Source organism: Furipterus horrens, unplaced genomic scaffold (assembly GCF_987537825.1).
Source record: "Furipterus horrens unplaced genomic scaffold, mFurHor1.1.pri manual_scaffold_10, whole genome shotgun sequence".
Lineage (NCBI taxonomy): Eukaryota > Metazoa > Chordata > Mammalia > Chiroptera > Furipteridae > Furipterus > Furipterus horrens.
The window spans coordinates 101283415-101305201 of NW_028327180.1; the positions used below are offsets into that span (position 1 = coordinate 101283415).

At 55.9% G+C, this 21787-nt stretch overlaps 1 protein-coding gene across 1 annotated transcript in view; it reads right to left on the bottom strand.

Annotated features, from left to right (window-relative positions):
* Positions 1–21787, bottom strand: part of SDK1 (sidekick cell adhesion molecule 1) — a 458950-nt gene that overhangs the window by 238212 nt on the left and 198951 nt on the right. Inside the window, exons 2-4 of the mRNA XM_090288675.1 lie at positions 18822–18981; positions 10381–10487; positions 9170–9317 (exon numbers count right to left, since the gene is read on the bottom strand). Coding sequence (XP_090144801.1) covers positions 9170–9317; positions 10381–10487; positions 18822–18981 — 415 coding nt within the window. The remainder of the gene's footprint in view (positions 1–9169; positions 9318–10380; positions 10488–18821; positions 18982–21787) is intronic.

Consider the following 21787-nt stretch of genomic DNA (forward strand, 5'->3'; position numbering starts at 1 on the left):
TCTCCACGTCCTCGCCAGCACATGCTGTTTGTTGATTTGTTGGTGACGGCCATTCTGACCGGTGTGAGGTGGGATCTCATTGTGGTTTTTATTTGCATCTCTCTGATGGCTCGTGATGTTGAGCATCCTTTCATGTGCCTATGGAGCCTCTGCATGTCCTCCTTGAGGAGGTGTCTGTTAGGGTCCTTCGCCCATTTTTAATTGGATTTTCTTCCTGGTGTCGAGTCGTATGAGTTCTTCAAGTATTTGGGAGATCAAACCCTTGCCTGAGGTATCATCGGCACATATGTTCTTCCGTACAGTCGTTCCTTTTCATTCTGATGATGGTTTCTGCAGCTGAGCAGCAGCGTTTGAGTTTGTCCACAAAGGTCTTTCACAGGCATCTCCTGATGTGTGACCTGAGCTTGCCCCGAGCCTTCCCCATCCGGCTGTCGTTACTTCAGTAAACGTACACCCAGGGGCTCGCTCTAGACCCGCTCCATCTCAGGTCCTGCTGGTGCTTTTATTGATCCTGTTTTATTATTTACGCGCACCGTAACGGCTGGTCCACCTCTAAGCCGCAGCTTTCATCTGTCCGCGTCCCACTTCCTCTGCTCCGCCTTAATCCAGGCCACCGCGCCTCTCTGCAGAGGCTTCCCCAGGACGCTGTTTCCTCTGCCGCTTCCTGTCCACTCTTCACAGAGCAGCCAGCTTCTTAGTGCGGGTCAGGCGAGGCCCCCGTGTCTCTCCCCGGCCCTCGGAATAAAGCCAAGGCCCTTTTCCACAGCCTCGGACCGGGACCCGGTGCTGTCCGGGCTGCTCGTCTCCCCACCCGCCCCTGCGCCCCTGCCCGGCGGGCTGCCCTCCAGCCCCGGGCTGCCCCCGAAGCCCAGCCCGCTTCTCCCCGTCACTGCGCCTTCTCTCGTTCCTCTCTGGCCTGAGCATCCCAGCCCTGGACACGGCGTCCCTCCTCACCTCATTGTCGGTCTGCTCACTGGCCCCTCGTTTGCTCTGTTTACCCTCATCAGGCTGCAGATGCTCCCGAGAACAGGACCCACGTGACCTCATACCAGTGTCTGCCAGTGCCTGGCACCAAGGAGGCAACTGGCCAAGAGTTCTTAGGGGGACAACATTTCTTTATCCCCGTAGATCTTAGCTCGGGAAAGGTACCCCCAGAATACTTACCGGTGGTCAGTGGAAGGCAAGAAACCCCAAAACAACTGCATAAAGTCTGTATAAGGTGTCAAAAGGCCACGTATGATTCTTTTCACATGAAATGTCCAGGACAGACACACACATGAAGATAGAAAGTGGGGGTGGGGCGCAGGGCCTGGGGGTGGGCGGGGGGCTGGCTGCTCCGGCTGTGGGGCTTCCTGGGGGGGGTGGCTGTGTTCTCTTCGGCTGATGGCTGCATGGCTCTGACCATCCCGAAGGCCACTAACCCTACGCTGCACAAAGGTGTCTTTTTAAGAAGAATTTACGGTGGGTGACTTGCCTTTCAGTAAAGCTGTTCTTTAGAGAGAAAGGTGACACAAGATGGACTGTGATGGAACAAGTACCGTCCGTTCACTGAAGGTGGGAGCCCTTCTACTGGTTTTTTTTTTAATCCCCAGAGCCTAGCAAGGTGCTGCCTGACAGGCTGAGCGGGTGAGTGACGACCCTGAAACTGGGACTTCCATGTGGGTGCAGACCCCCAGCAATGAGGCCCCAGAGGCTCTGGGCAGCTCTGATTCTAGGGCAGGGCGAGGCCCTGGGAGGCAGTGAGTTCCCCACGCACAGGTACAGCACGTGGGCTGTCACGGAAGGCCCTCGCGCCTGTCACCCCATTCCGTCATTGCACAAAAGTACGAGTCCTGAGAGATGCACAGGCCAGCTGCTTAGCGCCTGAGTTACCCAGAGGAGGAAAAGGAATGTCGCATAGGTTGGAGACCTGCCCTGGGACACCTGGCTACACGTGGCATCGAGGGGCCAGAGCCGGGCGCCGCACGCCTGCGCAGGCACCACGGGCCCCATCGCAAGCCTCACGGGGAGCTAAGGTCAATTCTGCCATGAACACTCGCAGAAAATCCAGAAGGCGCCGTGCAGGCGCGGAACGCCGTCCCTGACGCTGTCACTACGCAGCGTGGGCCCTCGAGCTGCACCCTGTGTTTCCCGTGCGGCCGTCCGCGAGGTCGTGCGACGGGGTGTCCTCGGCCTGCCCTGAGGAGAGCCTCGAGGGTGCAGGTGGCGTCTGCAGGGGCCGCCCCGCACTGCCCCCGTCCCGGACAGCGGCCCCTCCGCAGCTCGTGGTGGCCCCAGCCCACAGGTCAGCACAAAGTCCTCACGTCACTCCCGGGACGTGCACCTGGGAAAGAGCCGGGTCCCCCAGACGTGACGACAGGCTCCCCAGAATCAGAAAGTGATGAAGAGCACACTGGTTCTCGGTCTGCCCCCGACTAGAGCCGCGTCCTTGCGAACACCCCGCCTGTGCGCACGGCCTGCGTTTACACCAGTCCCCTCCTCCGCCATGGACACCAAGCCCTCAGGGACTCTGCGGGGTGCCTGCTCCTGGGGCAGTGCCTCTCCCTTCCCCCAGAGGGCTGCCCACGGTGACGGCAGCACCCCCACCCCCCACCCAGCTCAGCTGTTTGGCCTCCATGGCCCTCCCTGTGACTCACTGCCCGGCCTCTCCAGGTCACAGGCTCCTCACGGCCCTGGACCTAAAGTGCACACGTGCCCGGGAAGGGGACACACAGCCTCTGTCTGAGCAGGTCCCTCCCATCCTAGGGTTCCTCTCCCCTCCTCCCTTGTACAAGAGAACCTCACTTTGGTACCAAGATTCCTGCCTGAAGATCCCGGGGTAACGCCAGAAGAGGCCACTTCCCGAGGGCATTGCCAGGGAGAGGGGGAGGGGAGGGGGGAGGGGAGGCTGGAGGGGCACACCTGCTTGTATTCTGTACCCCAAGGACCAAACGCCATGGCCTGGGCTTCCTAGGAGCCCAGAGTTCCAAACGAGCTGATGGCGGTTGGCCTCGAATACTAATGCATCATCATGGATGTAATTAGAGAATATAATGAGCAGAGCTGGGAGTAATAAAAAGAATACCACTGAATTCTATTTCGTTCACAGGTCGGAAAGTGTTTCCACATCTGTAATTCTCACCATCAAATAAATGTTCCCCAAGAGAACTCCCAGAGCTCAGTAGGGCCGCGACTGTCCTGGCCATTGGGGTTTCCCATTGTGTCACCACGGCTGCGCACAGCCCGGGGGTGCCAGAGCTGAGATGGAGACCCTGCTGTTCTGAGTCTCAGTCCAGAGAACATCATTCCACACCATCTCCCCAGAATGAGCCAAGTTCTGGAATGTACTTACTTACCTTTAAATGCTCACTTAGTAATTGTGAGAGAGAGGAAGGAGGAGAGAGACACACGGGCTTGCCGCCCCACTTACTTAGGCCGTCACTGGTCGGCCCTTACACACGCGCAGCCTTGGCAGGTCTGGGTGACGCGCGACCTACCGACCTAGGCCATGTTATTTACCTATTCATTCTAGAAATACTTATTCATTTACCCAGGAAGCATTAATTGTTTAGCACAGCCGAGAACTGCTGAGTTGCTGGGCCTTCAAAGACAAAGAAATAATTCAGCTAAAAAAAAAAAAAAATGGGCAAAGTAGCTGAGTAGACATTTTTCCAAAGAAGATATTCAAATGGACAACAGATACCTGAAAAGATGCTCACCATCACTAATCGCCAGAGAAATGCAAGTCAAAACCCCCATGAGATGTCATCGTACCCATCGGAACAGCCGTCGTCAGGAAGACGAGGCCCGTGCTGGGGAGGACACGGGGGCAGGGAGCCCTGAGCGCCACTGGCGGGAACGCAGATGGGCAGCCACTGAGGGCGGCAGTTCGGAGGCTCCGCAGACAGTTACAAATGGAGCTGCCACGCGACCCAGAGACCCCCCACCCCTGGGTGCACACCCTGACCCCCACCCCTGGGTGCGTGTCCCAACCCCCCCCACCCCTGGGTGCTCGTCCCGACCCCCAACCCCTGGGTGCACACCCTGACCCCCACGCCTGGGTGCGTGTCCCGACCCCCCCACCCCTGTGTGCGCGTCCCGACCCCCCACCCCTGGATGCAACAGGCAGGATGCGGGAACAAGCCAAGGGTCCATCAGCAGAAAGAGAGAGAGAGGCATGTTACTCCGCCTTAAAGCAGAAGGAAACCCTGCCATTTGTGACAACGTGGAGGGACCCTGAAAGCATGCCACGAAGTGACGGAAGTCAGACAGAGACGAACACCTGCCCTCGCTTCAAGGTGGAATGAAGAAACCTGAGCTCGGTCACAGAGGGCCGGGGGGCGGCTGCCACAGGCGGGACAGAAGGGGGGCAGGGGGGGTTCTGGTCTCGCCGGGATGTGACGTACCCCAGGGTGTCTCCCGCCAACAGCACTGACTCCCGTATTTGAAAGCTGCTGAGATACAGCTTAAAACTTGGCGTCGTAACAAAAAGAAGCTGTCGCTCTGTGTGGTGATGGACGTTCACTAAACCGCCTGTGAGGCGTCTGCTAATATATAGCAGTCACTATGCTGTGCACCTTAACGTAATGCATTGTTACATTGCGGTTACATCACAATAAAGCGGGGGGGCGGGGAGCAGCAAAGAAAACCAGCCACGCGCCGGGGCAGCCACGGAGACAGACGAGTGCGCGGGGTGTATATTCTGTGCATTAAAATGGCCACCTGCTCCTCGTGGTTGTCATTTCAAAACACAAAGTGGATACAGACTGAAGAGCTGAAAAAGAACGAGGTATGATTCAGCTAACACGTTCCAGGCTGGGCAACTTCAGAATTTATTGTTCATTAAAACCGTATTTTAATTATCCTACTTTTAATTAAAGTATTAAGTAGAGTTGGTGGAATGCAATTATGGGCAACTGACTTAAGATGTATAATAGGCTAATATTTGTGAAGAAATGCATTATTGTCACAAATCTGCTCATGCAAAATTAAGTGGCATTTACTTTCAAGTGAAAAACTGGCACAGAGAATACTAAGCTCTCGTCTCTGAAGTTAAACGCCACACTGCCGGCTCAGCTGGAACCAGGTGACTGCAGGACGCCTGTCCCTGGGGCCAGCCTGTGGACCCGGAGCAGCGGGGGCCGCGTCCCCGAGTCCGCCTGCGCCTGGCCGCTGCGGCTGCAGCCCTTGCCCGCCCCGGCGGTGTCTGTGCGGTGAGCCCGCCCGCAGGGACGGCAGGCGGCCTCGGAGTCGAGAGAAGGGGTCCTCGTGCCACTCTCGGCCGACTCTCCCCGGGCGCCTGGCGGCACGGACGAGTCAGCGCTGTGCCCACCGCTCACTGAGGCCCGGAGCCCTCCCGGCCCTCCCCACGGACACTCCCGTGCCCAGGGTGACGTCCGCCCGGACCGCGCCGCTCCCGAACGTGGTCAGGCGGCACAGCCAGGACCTCTGGGCTTCAGACACCAGCCCTCGGACAAGCCCGCGCAGCCCGTGCGGGGGCTGAGGCGTCCCGGGCAGGGTACCGGGCCCGGCTCCGGCTCGCTCTCTGCCCGGTCCCTCCGTCCACGCTCAGCCACAGGCAGGGCCCCGTCTACACAGGACGCCTTTCAGGGGAGCGTCAGGGCACGGGGTTGGGGGGACGCAGAGCGGCTGTGGCCTTTCAGCTCCTTGCACACGAGTCAGTAAGTGACTTGTCACGTGCTGTGTCATGTTAAATCTCACGATGGGTCACTGTTACTAAAACACTGACAATCGACTGCCGTACAACTCAGCCTCCGCGCCCCGGCATTTGCTCAAGAGAAGCGAAGACACGGCCCCACAGACACCTGGACGACAACGTTCACAGCAGCCCACCCGCTGGGCGGCGGGCACGCAGACTGCGGCAGGCACGCGCCACGGACGCCAGACGAGGAAAAGGAACCGACTAAGCTTACATGTGGAGACGGGGGAGTGAGCCAAGGGCCCGAGTGAGAGGGCCAGTCCCGAAACGGCAGGGGGCACGACTGCGCGGCCGTGATGCTGTCCGGGAGACGCGCGTGGGGCTGCGGGTGTGCGGGGGGGTGGGGGCTGCCGGGAAGGGCCGCAGCGGCAACAGCAGCAGGAGCGTCCCCGGGGGGTGGAAGTGCTCCGGCTGTACCCAGGTCAGCGCCTGCTGGTGCTGCTGTCGCTCAGCGGGAGGGGACCCGGCCATTTGGGGAACCTGGACCGAGGGCCCATGGGACCCCCTTGTGTTATTTCTTACACCCCCATGGGAACGCATAACTCAAAATGCTGCATTGAATGAAAAGTGGGGAAACAGACCTACTGGATGAGTCCACTTCTCTGAGGAGCTAGAATCATCAGATCCACGGAGCCAGAGGGGAAGGGCTGGGGGCGGTGGGGTGGGGGCAGAGGCCTGGGTGGACGTCACGGCAATGTGACAGGCCGAATGCCACCGAGCTGCAGGCTGAGACAGTTACGATGGTCGATTTTATGTGACGCGTATTTTACCATGATTTCAAAGCACCCACAGACCCTTCAAAGCCACCCCCCCTGTGTATGGAATAAAGTCCAGATTCCTCCCCACTTTCTGGCACCTCCAGGCCCATTTCCTCTCAGGCCTCTTCTCTTTGCACCCCGACCCTCCCCTTCACAGACCCCTGACAGGCCGCGGCCCCGCGCTGAGCCAAGACAAGCCCTCCCTGCTTTTGCGTGCACTGCCCCCTGCCAAGGACACAGGTCCCGGTGTCTGTGTGGCCGGCCCTCGTCTCCGACACCACCCTGGGGTGGGGGGCAGACAGCATGGAGGGGAGTGCAGGCTCCTGCAGGCCCAGCCACGGGCGCCCTCCGCCTCAGCGCTGGAGGAAAAGCGAGGGTACTCACAGGGCAGCTTGCTGGGCCACACTGTGAGGACCCAATGAATCATTCTGTACAAGACATTTAAAGCAGGGCCTGGCACTCAAAAGTATTAATAATTACTGTTATTAAATGCCACCCTGAGCCTATCACAGAAATTATGTGGGATAAAAGGAGTCAGACACAGAAGCTTTCATGTCCCGTGATCCCACTTAGAAGAAATTCCAGCCCAGCCCAAACTAACCCACGGGGACAGGACTCAGATTAGTGGGTGGGCGCGTGGGGGGCAGCGACTGCCAAAGGGGCCTGCGGGGGACGTGACAGCAGCCGTGTGTCAGAGCCCCAACCGGGAGCTTCACGTCTGTGCGCTGCGTTCTGCATAAACTGTTCCAACTCGGGCAAGTGAGCCTTGCAGCGTCCCCTGCACAGAGAGGCGGCTGTGACCCCCGGCTGCAGAGCGAGCGCCCCCTCTCCCGCTCAGCTCTCCCCCTCCCCCCGCCCCCACGCACGCCTTTCCCGACTCCATCCTCCCGACAGCATCCTGTCCATTAACCTGTGCCTGTGGCGCCGCAGCACCTCCGAAGCCTCTTGTCTGTCCCTCGCCTGGCACAAAGCAAGTGCTCAGTAAACACCTCCTGAGTGGGCGGAGGAAGGGGGCAGGGGGGGTGCAGAACTGGCCGGAGCCCCTGCCTCACTCCCCCAGGAGGAAAAGAAGGAGGAGGGGCAGGGGCAGGATTCTCGGGGAAGCAGGTCTGAAGGCCACATCGCCTTGTCCTTTCTGCTTAGAGCAAATATGGCTCAATCCATGTGTACAGAATACTCTGTAAATGTTCACAAAATGCCTTATAAAATATAATATAAGAACCTTTAAAGCATATTATTGTGAAAGCCCGGTTATCCATAAAAATATCATTACAACCAGATTGCCTTCATTTAGGCATTCAGCTGTGACTTCCAATACAAGTGCTAATTTAAACAAATCCCTCCTGAAGCTGCGGAGACGGAAGGGGAACGAGCGGGTGGGTGTTCCCATCCTCAGTGCCAACAACTGCGGGTCTGAGGGCTTCGGAATCACCCGGGCTCTTGTTCCTGCCCATTCACGTCATTCCCAGCACGTGGTCTTGCAAAGCTGGCCGGAGGTTTAAAATATTTAATCTATAAACTTCACATTTCCAGAAAACCCGGGCGAGCACGCTGTGCTTACACATTCCTGTCAGGAAGGAGACAGGATGCAATCTGAGCACAAGAACCTGCAATTAAGCAGAAGAATGGCATCGCACAGAACAAGTTGTAGCGTCCTGATCTGCTAACTGCCGCTGTAAATTACCTCCTGCAGGTAAGAGAAGCGCTACACGCCATCAACATTCACGTTTCATATTCTGGGAAGTAAAACGAAACGAAGAACATACATCTAAACCAAAGCAGCACAGAACAATCTGAGCATCGAACCAGACCCCGTGCACAAGGTCAAGGCTCGCCTGAGCTTTGATGTGCAGAGACGGCAGACTACCAGTCTGGAGTCAGCACCTCAGAGAAATAAACACGCATGTTTTCATCTTCTCAGATAAACAAAACCTATAATTTCCCACTCAAAATTCTGAGTACACTAGTCCCTCACTTATCGCGGGTGTGACGTTCTAGACCCCCCGCGACAGGTGAAAACCGGCCAAGTAGGAACCTCACATTTATCTTAGTATTTATATATATTTTAAGGCTTTGTAAACCCTTCCCACAAATTTATAAACCGTTCCCAGTCCCTTATTAACCTTATAGCGAAAAATTCATGATAAATAATTAAATATAATATTTTTAAAAACCCCGCGATACGGTGAGGCCGCGGTGAGTGAGCCGCAGCACAGCGAGGGACGACTGTGTAGCCTGGTCTCCATTCTCCCACGACACTGTTCGCTTTCCCGGCCGTCCTTCCCCTCCAGCACGGCGAGTCCCCCTGAGCACTGCTGTGTCCTTTCCCCTCCTGGAGCCGTGCGGGGCAGGAATCAGGGCCGCGTCGTGGGCGGCAGCGGTGCCCAGCAGAGGAGCAGGCGGGAAGCCCGGGCCCTCAGCAAACTCGGCGCTCAGTGCGCGCGCGCCTGGAGTGACCCACGGCTCAGCGCTGAGCGCCGTGGGAAGGCCGCACCCACGCGGGACGCGCCGGGGGAGCGGGACGGTGTGCGCGCACTGAGGTACAGGAGGCCTGGCTGTCCCCTCCCGTCCCCACGCACCCACGCGGGGCCAGGCGCCGCTGCCCACGGGGCGGGGGCAGGGCTACGGGCCAGGTCGTTCCCTTCCACGACCGGCTGTTAACACTCAGCACGCTAACGGCACACGCGAGGCGGAAAGGGTCGCCACGACTCACATTCTGGCGCTGGGGATAATCTTGTGTCCTTCCCGGAACCAGGTCACTTGTGGTCTGGGGTAGCTGCTGACGGGCAGTAGGTTGAGAACCGCTGCCTGGCCCTGGGGAACCACCTTCCTCTGCTCCGCACCCACGAAATTTCCCATATCTGCAGAGAGAAATCAGACTTCGTAAGTTCTAGAAAACTCTTTTCTGAGGGGGAGGGCCCGAGACAGACGCGACTCTAGTTCACAGCGGGCGCTGACGTGGCTGAGACGGAGCCCGTGATGGAGGCTGCGCGGGGGCGCTGAGGACACGGGCCCCGGGGGAGCGCAGCGCGGCCGAGCTGGTGCCCGGGGCCCAGGGCCCGTGGGCGAGGCCCTCCCTCCCCAGGGCCTCCCTCTCGGTGCCATTGCAAGGGCTCAGTGACACGTCTGGGAGACATCGCGCCCCCGAGGGTGGCTGCAGGCTCCCCAGTGCCAGCGCCCGGCTTCAGGCCCGACGCCACGGAGCGCTTGGCCGTCTCCAGCCCCCCCGGCTCTCCGGCTCGGCCCTCAGCCCCCCGCGGTGCCCGTGCAGGGTCCCCTCCTCCTTGTTTCTGGGGTGCCTGCCTCTCTCAGACGTCCTTGGGAGAAATAATTTTTAACCCGATTCCGTTCCAGAGGGCTCTCCAAAGCCCGTGCTGCTGACCTAGCGCCTCCAGTTACTCTTCCGAGTCTCCTTCTCTGACAGGGGTCTGCCCAGCAGTGAATCAACTAAGTCAGTTCCACTATCACCCTCGGGACGTTAACCCATGAACTTTTCGTCGTGCAGCTAAAGGGTTTCTAAACAAATCATCATTGGAAAGGACTGATTTTAAACTGATGATATTTTACTGAACTGGGTTTAATTTTTTTATTTAAAAAACACCTGAATCAGGATACAAGACCGCTAAGAGCAGCTAAACTAATTCATAAAACAGAAGGCATCTTGTTCTGTGTTTTTCAATCCTCCACAGTGTTGACCGGGCCCGCGCTCGGCTGCCCTGAGAAGGAGCCCCCGTCACTCCTCAGCCCGGGTCATCGCTGGGGCCGCCCTGGCCGCTTACTTGTCCCTCAGCCGCTTTTAGCACTGACCCGATGCCTGGCAAACCCACGGAACCCGAGACAGGACGTCGGGCCCAAGGGGCTGGCAGTGACCAGGCAGCAGCCCACGGCTGGGGCTGAACACGGGACCGTCCGGGGGACACGTACATGCGACCTGCACTTCCGCCGCCCGCTGCAGGAGCGCGCCCATCCTGTTCCGCACCACGCAGCGGTACTGCCCGGCGTCCTGCCTCCGCAGAGACGGGATGATGTACCTGCCAAACACAAGACACACGCGTGAGCAGTGGCCTCTCCAGAGCGGCTGAAAGCTGCTGAGCCAAGTCTTCCTCTTTGGTAAACCAACCCCTGGGCCTGCCTTCCCTGCCCAGTGCACCCACTGCGGCTGCAGTTTATTTGTGAGGCTCTTTAACCCACCTCCGTGCCCCCAACTGTAACTAGTACATGGAACGGGCGCCAGGCCGGTCTTGTCCGTCACTGTCCCCCACGGGCCGCCACAGGGCCGTGCACGCAGGGGACGTCGCTCACAGCTGGGTGAGGGAATGGGACAGGTCAATAGCTAAAAGCCATCACACTGAAACCAGCCCTCTCAACACAAAATCTCTGTGACTCTCTCTCAGAATTTCTAACAAGCATTTCACAGACGGGCCAGTGTTACCATAATGTGCCCCGTCGCCCTTTATGGACACTGAGTCAGTCCTCCCGGGGCGGTGCAGGCGGCCTGAAGGCAGAGGAGGCAGCGGCCTGCGGGCTGGCGTGGCCCCCGCCCACACCGCGCGCACACGGCCCTGGCTCCTCCACACCAGGCCCGACATTAACTTTAACACCTTCCTGCATGACGGAAAGGTTCTTTCATTTGTATCTTCCATTCCTGTGACTATAAGTAATCATCCTTCAAATCAACGCCTTTCAGAAAACTTCAGTAAAATTTTATAGGGGAAAAAAACGCAGGTAGAAAATACGGTTTCCATTAAAGCCTTGCTTTAGGTTTACTGTTAGTTTTATAACTTAGGATGTTCTGAAATCCACAAGCAAGTAGGATATACAACCCAGGACCCCTTCCAGTGAGTTTTACAGCCCCGAGGCCGACCTTCCCCGCTGCAGAGGAGAGCGCAGGAACCGGTTTCCAGGCCGTGTTCACAAACAAACGAGGAGAAGGCTGAAGGCTTGCGGCCTGGACACCCTTCACCCATGGGAAGGTGTCTGTCGTAAGAAGGAAGAGGGCTGGAGCGGTCGCCTATTTTCCAAAGAAGAAAAAATGCCCTGAGGCTGTCCTTCATTGAAGAGATGGCCCGGTAACAGTTACTTCAATTAAAAAGTACTTTCTCGTACCAGGCATAACCAGAGTAACTTAAACCAGGTCCAAGGTGCCACGTGCGGTGTGTTTTGTTTGCTGAGTTCCTAAGCACACCTTGGATGCAATTAAATTCAGCTGATTGCTCATCTTTTACTCAAATACGTCCAATTAGTCAGCCTGGAAAAGGCACCGATAGGCATAATTTTTAAGTGAATAAAACATTCTGACAACAGAGCTAACTCAATATTAAGCAAATATTAATTGAAGTATGTTTTCCCTCTGATAACTATCTTGAGATCCTGTGGCAAGATTAATCAAATCTTTTATGAGAAAAATATTGCTGAGTTTTAATCTTCAAAATTTGATTCTTTTCTGAGGAATGGTTCACCTCAAATAAAAAATTAATTAGTGAATATAATCAGAAAAATATTAAACTGAACACAAGGGTTCAGTGCCATTTATTTAAATTACAAATAAAACTGGAAGGATGAGCATTTTTTATTGTATACTGTGATTATAATAAGGAGGAGTTTTGAGATTAGATTAAAACAAAGTCAACAGCAGTTTTGGAAAAGGAATAACAGTATTTGGAGCACGTATGTGAAAACCTGTAAGGACAGTTTCCTTACTGCAGCACACCCATGTGCATGTGATTGCCATTCACTCTCTCCTTCCTTCTTCGTAGGACCTCAGACAGCGTTTAACTTTGCATGAACCCCCACCGTGCTCCGACACGCTGACGCACGGAGGAGCCCTGCTTCGAACCACGCAGGGATAGGCACAGGGCCGCGGACTACGCCCATGCGGTTTTGTTGCGGATCTTTAGCTGAATGTCTCACCAGGGGAAAAAGATAAACAGAAAAGTTGCCAAGTGCTCCACCTATTACAAGAATTCTCATACAAATTACGTTCACCGAACAGATGGGAACATTCGTTGCAGGCCTATTGTTTATAAACACATTTTTAGGCAGAGAAAGTTTCCTGGCTCTTTATAAGAAAATACGGTGAAGCATCTCAGCACCATATGCCACCGAGACACAGAAACTGCGGCTCCGGCTTGGAACAGGCGCGGCAGGAAGGCCTCACCCACGGCACCGCAGCGCAGGACTGCTGGGCGCACGGAAGGGTTTCCAGGCTGGCCCACCACCAGGAAGAGCAAAGGAAAGAAAACCCAACGAGATCACAACCCACCCAAGGGGCTAAGGGTCCGTTTCTGCTGAGGAGAAGAACCCCTGGGTTCCGAACTGCCACCCAGAACGGGCCCCAGGCCCAGCCCCCAGCCACCGCTCTGACCAGCCCTCCCTGGGGTGGGGCCCCAGTGCCCACCGGGCCTGCCTGTGCTGGAGAAGGCTCCCCGCCCTGAGTCCGGGGGAGGCGGCCCGAGGCGCCAGTGGCCACATGCACTGTGGACCCAGGTCTGGGGCTGGCGACGCGTAGGAGCGGGTCTCGGGGAGACCTGCGGGCGGCAGTGGTGGTGGGCGCTGCGGGGCCCCAGGCCAGGCCAGCGGTTCGCCTGTGCCACGCGGGGCAGGGGCCCCAACCGCGACATCCAACGTCGGGACCCTTGCTCAGTTAGAAGAAAACAGCTGTTCCACTCACCCTGCCGTATGAAGTCCTTGTCGAACCCACAAAGGGGGGGCAGAGGGATGGCACTCAACAGCAGGCACAAGTGACACTGAGGTTCAAAGGGCAGACTCAATTTGACCCTCTTGTGCTCCATGCGAGAGCCCTTTCAGGTCCACCTTTCCCCAGAGCCGTGGCTGTGGCCACCAGCCCCGCGCAGCCTTGACCGGCTTCGCGCAGGTGCAGCGGGCAGCTCCCTGCCACGGACCTGGGCCTCATGCGTCCTGCTTCCTGTCCCGAGGGTTCTCTGCACCAGAACACGTCTGTGGCGCGCACGCCTGAGGCACCAGCAACGAGGGCACAGGGCCAGGGCTGAGGGCTCAGTGACGACTCTCCTTCCTCCACCCTCCAGGCTGGGCCGCTCTGAGACGCACACCACGAGGCTCCGTAAGTTCCCGGGGGGACCCACGGGAGCCTCTGTAAGGACGGCCCCTCGGTGATGCGCTCGGCTGGGACTGGCCGCGCCTGCCCCCGCTGCCTGCGTGTGCGCCCAAGGGGGCGGCCGCAGGCCAACCCGTGTCTCCAGCCCCGAGATCAGAGTTCCGGGCGCTAACCGATCGCAGCCCGTCCGATGGCCACAAGGCTTCCTCTGGCTGATCCGTTGCCTTTCCTTCTGCAACGATTATTTGAGCACACGTTGTAAATCTGGTTATGGTTTATCTGTGATCTGGTTTTGGTGAATTTTTCCCAAACCTTTCAAACTTTGTCTTCGTATGTTTATAGATCATTAACCTTAATGTTCTTATAGATTAATTTTTAAATTTAACTCTTAAATGTATCTGAGACTTATTTTGAGGATCCATTTTTCCATATTGTTTCCAAGTAACTTGACTTCTTGACCATTGGTTATAACGCTCATTTAAGTAAGTGTACTTTTATGTATATGATGGTCTAGTGCAAACTCCCTTCTGGAATATTTGTTTATTTTTATACCACTGCCATGTTGTTTAATTACTGAGGCATTCGAATACGCTCCTGAAAGGGAAAATTCCTATTATTCACTGAATGTTGTGAAAACGTGTTGGTATTTTTTGGTTTATATTTCTACATAAACAAAGCTTTGGAACCAACTCATGAATCAAGTTACCCTCAAAAAACACTGCATTGGGATTTTTATTGAAATTAGGCGAAACTACAATAATTGCAAAGGAACTGACATTTGTAGTGTTTACATTTCCTATCTGGGATTCTCTGTTATATCAGTGACGTTTGCTACTTTCCTTGATGTAGGTCCTCGTCCCTTAAAAAGCTGATTCCTGGGTATTTAATAATTTTTATTGATACTGTGAAATTTTTTGTCTTTTTACAAGGATTAAGAAAAAGTAATCTTTCTCTTAACAATTCCTTTTTTTTTTTTTTTTTTTTACTGTAATAAAAAAGGACAAATATCCATCAAATTTCTACTGTTACATTGTCCTAGAGATTGAACCCCAGAGACAGGCCACAGAAGGAAACTGGAGACTTCCAGCAGTTTAGAGCACCCAGTTATTCTTCCTTTCACAGCGGGCGCTGTGCCTAGCAGGAAGACATTTGTGACTTGGGGATACATACTTTGACTATAACTGCAAGACATTTTTTTATCCCCAAACAGAAAATAATTCAGAATAAATATTTTCTGGGGGGAAACAGCTAGGCGTCGGCCCACGGCAGCTATGCAGGCCAACTGGGTCGGTGATGAGCTGCAGCGCCTGGGCTTCGGCGGGGCCGTGCGCGCGGGCGGGACGCGCAGCTCCGGAGCATCCCGGACCCGCCGGGCCGTTCAGCCACAACCCACGCGGCACAGAAAATGCTGTTTTCTGTCCAAGCTGCAAAAGGTGGATTTACATCCTTTTCTCTTTTACAGGGTTAGCATTTTCATACCTGACACCAAAAGGGGGCGGGCGGGCGGGCAGGCATTCAGTGTCAGGCAGGAGACAGCCACCATTTCCATACGGGGCCCCTGTCCTCAGTCCGAGACTTGGAACCGCTCGCGGAGGTTAATGCATGACAGCGCAGATGCTTGCTGGCAGTAAGGGGACGAAAGAGTCGTTTGGAAAGACTGCACGAGATTTTTAGCGAGGTTTTATACCTTGAAAAAATGACACTACGTGATGGGTCCTTGATAGCCCATCTCAGTGTCTGAGGCCCTCAGGGAACAGAAGGCGGTTCACCACGCCGGCCCCAAACCACCGAGCTGCGGAAGAATCCATTTCCTCTCCTCGCGTTACTCCAGCAAAGGGGTCACAGAGCTCCTACTTCTCTTACCGGCCTGCGTGTCACGAGCCCCGCCCGCGGCCCTGTCTGCCTGTGGACGACCCAGAGGGCAGCGCAGGGAGCGTTCCGTCTTCGCTGGTATTTTTACGTTCGCGCCCAAACTGTTCTACCGTGCGTTTAAATAGTTGCATGTATCAAATAATGGCATAATGAAGTTTTAGCTTTTTAGAAGAAAACTGTTACATCAATGTTTTAAATGTATCCAGTGGAATCTAAATAATAGTGATTTTGATATCCACATTACTAATTTTTAAAAAATGAGCTCTGTGACCAATACAACTTCCTTTTTACTCTTCGCAGCTGAGCACTGCATCTGTTCACCTCACAGACAGCTGTTCTCACATAACACATTTTTATGCCATGAAGATGCACATTGATTTCCCATCATACTAATCTGAAATGAAAATATAAAGATGGCAATTTAAACAGACTTTCCTTTGACCAAAATATTCAAAGAGCTTACAAAAAACTCCTGGGTTACATGTTCACTGTTAATCAAAACCCAATAAATGTGTTACATATTTTGAAAACTAATGATTAAACACTAAAAACTTTGAAAGGAAATGTGTTTCTTAATGGGATGGAGGTGGCCCATCTTTTTCCGATCACTTTACATTTCATTACACAGGAAGTCGTTTACCACCGCAACGGACAGAGCTGGGTCGAACTAACAACAGAAAGAAGAGAAAGCACTGACCACGCGTTGGCACCCGTTCCTCTGAGTCTAACGGGCACACGGAGAAACCAGCAGAGAAGAGGCCGGCGCGCAGCAACCGCAGAACCGAAGGAGCAGACACGGACGCGGACCTAGATACTGAGTTGTCTTATTTCCTTTTTTGCGAAACTGAAGCGTCCTTTGCTCAAACGTGTGAGCACAGACTTCCAACCGTGCGTGCTCCTGTATCCGACAGAACGCGGGCCCGCAGGGGTAAATGGAACGCTTTACCCTCCCGGAATCGGAAGCCGAGTCGGGCGCAGTGCGGGCAGAGGGTGCTTCACAGAAGAGCGTTTCTCCACTCGTTTTAAATTTCAAACAAACCTCGGGCTTTCCAATTCTAATATATGTAAACACGAGCCGGGGAGCGTGACGGGCACGCGCCGCCTGACGGGCCGGGCCCTCCCCCGTGCTGCTCCGCCCCCATGAGACACTGCTCAGGGCGCAGCACCCCCCTTGATGGTAGCGGGGAGCAGAGGCACAGCAGCTAACCGGGGCCCGGCCCTGCCGGCTGCCCACACAGACAGCGGCCGGACCCCAGAGACCCAGGACTGGTGAGAACAGCCCTCTGCTGGGGCCCTGCTGGGCGGTCGGAGCGAAAGGCGAGCAGCTCCCACGGGCGGCCCAAACGCCCCGCACGTGGCCTCAGCCCGCTATTCTGAACGGTGTGTGGCCCGCGCCCCGGCACAGTGGGCCAGGCAGGCTCGGGCGGGGCGGGGCCTCCGCTGTGACCCGGGGCAGCGGCCTGAGAAGCCGGGGAGAACTCCCAGCAGGGGCCCACCCACGGGCGTGTGCTCAGGCAGCTCGGCTTCCCAGAACACACAAGTGGGAAGAGAGGGCCCAGGAACGGCTCCTCGGGCACTGCCCACGGCCGGGGACCCCAGTGTGCAGACCACCCCTGAAGATCACCCCATTCCTACTTCTCCTGAGGAAGAACAATCTGGATTCTTTCAAAACGTCACTCCTTTCTTCCTGGGGCACAAAACTGTCCTTGAACTTGGATGCGGCTCCTCTGAGGTGGGCTTCGTTCTACCCGTCTTACAGACAAGAAGAGGAGGATCACTGCTTAGATAGCGTGTCCCAAAGCCGTCCCGAAGTCACATGGGCGGGAAGCTGAGCAAGTATGTGAGCTCAGGTCACCCGCTGCTAAAGCCCATGACTCACCGGGTTCTCACTTCTGAGTTCACTGGTTTTCCTTTTTCTAGCCCTGCTCACAAAGCCAGCCCATAATGTCACATTACTGTAACACGTGTTGCCTAGGATTTATTAACAGACAGCTTGCTGGCCAGGAAAGATGCTGTGTACACATAGCAGAGCCCTTCCCAGCTTATGACGCTGTGAGGGAGGTGCGACCACCCCTCTGCAGATTCCGAAAGTGGGGTTCACAGGTGCCCTGCCCACCGGCAGCTGTCTTGCTAACTGGTGGGGGAGTGGAATTCAAGCCCAGGTCTGCTCGACGAGACCGAGCTCTTAAAACCACTACGATTGATCGCTCCCAACAGCAGACACTCGGACAGTACAGCCCGAGCAATGGAAGAGGAGGCCGCACGGGCCGTGGACCTGAGCACAGCGAGGGTGGGGGCCGGGGCCACTGAGGACCGGTGTGGCCGTGAATTACTGAGGGGCCGCGTGGCCCAGGGCCTGCTGCTGGGGGGACTGCAGACCTGGGTGGCCAGGCCTGCTGACCGGTCAGGAAGGGCTGGGAAACCTGTGTTTGTAATACCTCACCACTGTTAAAGGCCGGCCACCAATTAGGAAATCTACCCTGTGTGTGTGCCCGTATATACTTTAAACCCACTGTTTAGTTACACTCACGCTGCACCGCGGGCAGGTGACCGCGGCTCACAGGCACCTGACCAGAGCCTCCGAGGCGAAGCATGAGTGGCGGGCCGCTGTGCCATTTCAAAGGTCTCTCTCCCTCGTTTCAACCGGAGCACGTACTGCTGACTGCCACTGTTGGGGCCTCTTGGACTTTTTAGGCAGTCACTAACTCTCCGTCCTGCCCAGACAGCAGCGTCTAGGACAACCCCCCTCACACACAAATGCAGATGAAACAGATATGAACCAGGCAAGGCCCTCCCCCACCGCGCCCAGGCTCGCTGGTGCTGCTGCTTCCCCGCGGAGGCCACCGTGCGGGCCCCATCTTGGTCCTCGTTCTCGGTCCCGCAGCACTCCGCTCACTCCTGGGCCCCAGCACCCGGCACTGGCTGGGGGAGTCCGCTGCTGAAAGCAGGCGCCAGCCTCCCGCGCGCCCTACCCGGCCCCGCCTCTCCCACCCGGCTCCGCAGGCCGCCACGGAAGGCTCCGTGACCACTCAGAGCTGCAGACGTGCTGATCTAAAGATCCCACTCAAACCTGTGGGCCCCTCAGAGACGAGTCCCGCTTGGGGGCGCGGCGCGCTGCTGCCCACAGAACGCAGGTTTATCGTTCCAGGGTTATCTGCGCTCGTCTGCAACTGTCGCTCCGGCCCGGCAGTGTCACGAGCGGGCTTGGCTGTCCCACTGTGACGACAGGCTCCCCAGGTGTAGACGCCGCCCACAGCGGGCTGGCAACTCCCATCCCAAGTGTGTGTTCAGACCTGCTCTTCTAACCCGGGGCGCGTCAGGAACCCAGCCCCCCGTTTCTGCCCCTGCAACACGGCGGCCGGAAGGCGCGCAGCTTACACGCCCGCCGGGAGCGGGGCCCCGTGGGAGCGGCCGTCACCTGTACTCGCGGGCGTAGGCGCCGAGCGCGCTGCCGTCGCGCAGCCACTTGAACTCCAGCGGCCAGCTCCCCTCCGCCAGGCAGGCGAGCACGAGGCGGTTCCCCTCCAGGTGGACCTGCGGCGGGCCGGGCTGCGTCCTGAAATACGGCACCACGTCGTCTGCAACGGTGAAGAAAGGGGGAGAGAGGAAGAGACGGAATGAAGCGCACGGGAAAATGGCATTCGTCCCATCAATCACGTGTTTAAATAGACCTAATTTTCAAAAGCGGAAACGATGGCTATTTGGCCCAATTAAGTAGCAAATAACGCTTGACCCCCCTGAAACACGCCGTCCCCGGATACTCTTTCGGAGGCGGAAAGCGCACTGACGGCACCGTTTGAAAGCATCTGACAGGCTCATCCGGGCAATTTCCACTTGTGATTAATACTTAGTTCTCAAAGGGGCACACTGGGCAATCTCCTGAGAAGTAGGCATTCTATTCTCAAAGTGGCAAGGAGGGTCTATACCTGGGCTCCGAAAGAGAAACGCGCTCCAGTAACCTTCAGCTGCTTAAAGAGAAGGTAAGTAGCATACGCAAAATTGATACACGCACAGATGACGGGAGCCACGCCGGCTTTCACCTCCCCGACACGGCCTCTCAGGGACGCTCCACGGGCCACAGAGCCGGAACCCTGTGTGCATCTGCGGAGAGGCCACCACACAGCAACAGAGAGGAGCCGCCTACGGCCGCACACAACGCCCAAGTTCACAGAAGCTCAAAGCCAGGCAGCAATGACCTGTCACGTTTGAGGTCAGGAGGAGCATTACCTCTAGGGGTGGGCGTGGGGGTTTCAGGAGACCAGGTCGGATCTACTTCTCTATGCAGTCATGGGGGGAGTACGACTTTTGTGAAAATTCATTGAGAACCATTCTCTATACGACCGATTCAATTTTTGTATTCCACAAGACCTGTCCAGAAGGTATCCAGCCACGCACCATGAAAAGCAGCCATTATTGAAGAAGACGCAAGAAACACTGTGCACAGGACAATGACGCCTCAGTCCCCTTCAAAGTGGGCACCTTGGGACCGTACATAGTTCTCCCAGTCGCCTTCCGCTGCCCTGTCGTATTTTCCTGAATCTCAGTGACAATCTGCCCTTTTTCAAAGGTGATTTTGGTTTTGGGAAAAGCCAGAGTCACAGGGCGCCAAGTCTGGGCTGTTGGGGGCTGAGTCAGCTGGGTGACTTGATGTTTTATCAAAAAACTCTGCACCGGACCCGATGCCTGAGCGGGCGTGTTGTTGTGATGAAGCTGCCAGTCACCAGCTGCCCAGAGCTGCGGCCTCTGAATCACCCGAGTAGTTGCTGCGGAGGGATGTTCAGGCCACACAGAATGCGATGCAGATTCTTTGCTCTCCTCGCTCAGTCATTTCGACTGCGACGGCCACACAGCACACACGCTCACTCAGCAGCACCTACCAGCCTCGCGGACTCGTACGGGGAAGGCTCACGGCTTGCACATGTGCCTCCCAGCCCACTCCCCGTGGCTGCCGGGTCCCACTGGTGCCGCACAAACCGTTCTCAGCACATTAACAATGGAACAAAGCAGACACTGAATAAGTATTCAGGGAGTGAATAAACATAAAACAAAGACACAGCTAACGGCAGCAACTGTGTGCTGGGAACTGTTTCAAGTGCATGGTATACGTCACTTCATTTAATTCCCAAAAGCCCTCTAATTACGCCCGTTTTACAGATGGGTAAACTAAATAGCCTGCTGAAGGCCACCCAGACAGGAAGTGGAAAAAATCGTGACGGAAGACCCAGGTAATGTCCCCGTACCCACCAATCCCAAATACCCCTAAATGTCACAGATTTCTCAGTAAGGGAACTTCCCAAGAACCCATAACTTAACTACTGATTTTTGATAAATTTGTGGAATTACTTGACGGGATGGATGTTTAAATTAAATTACTGTATCTTTTTAACAAATTAAGCATCAAATAGGACATGAAGAGTATTAAAATTAGGACTATTTTTAACTGTCATGCATATGTCTGGTTCCATTTGTCCAGACTATACAAAATGTAGTTTATTCTGCCTTCGGATTCTACTGTCGGTATATTGATAACACGATACAGTATTTTCCCTCAGTGCGGGTATCATGTTCTAGACCCCCCCGCGAAGTAGGAACCTTACGTTTTTTCTACACTCTTAAACCTACGTCACTTTAACAACATACGTATACAGTACCACAAAATCCCACGATAGAGCGAAAAACCCGCGACAGATAACTAAATATAATATTGTTGAAAATCCCGCGATCCAGTGAGGCCGCGATAAGGGAGCCGCGACACAGAGAGGGACCACTGTACCGCCGCCCTCTCGCTAGTGTCCACTCGTTCCGGGACAGAAGGCCCGAGTGCATCCGTGTGCGCAGGCGCCTGTGGTCAGTGCCAGCCGAGCAGCGGCCAGGAGCCCAAGTCCCGTGGAGTCCAGTCCGCAGCGCCCAGCACGTGCCCAGGCCCCGGGGCGTGAGCACCCCTGGGAAGACGAGCCGTCTGCCGTGCGGGGAGAGGGCTGGACGGAAGCCGGCGGGCCGGGCCCAGGCCTGCAGGGAGGGCGCACGCACGTGCTGGTCTCCGCGCCACCCTGTGGCTTTCCGAGGTGCTTGCTGCAGCTCAGGGTCCTCATGTGAATAATCGATCACGAGCTCACTCTATTTAGGCCTCCCCAACAGGGCCGTCAATGCTGCTGTGATGGGGATGATCAGCTGTTAGCACAGAGGGGCAGCAGAAAGCCCTTCCCGGGGCTGTTGCTAAAAGCTCGTTCTGGCCACATCGTGGGGAAGGAGTCGTGGGGGACCCGAGTGGTGGGAGCAGACCAGTCAGAAGGCCACTGCAGTGACTCAGGCAGACGCCCGGAAAGGTGACGTGGGCCGGGGCGAGGGAGCAGTACAATACTTAGGTGGCAAAGAGAAGACAGT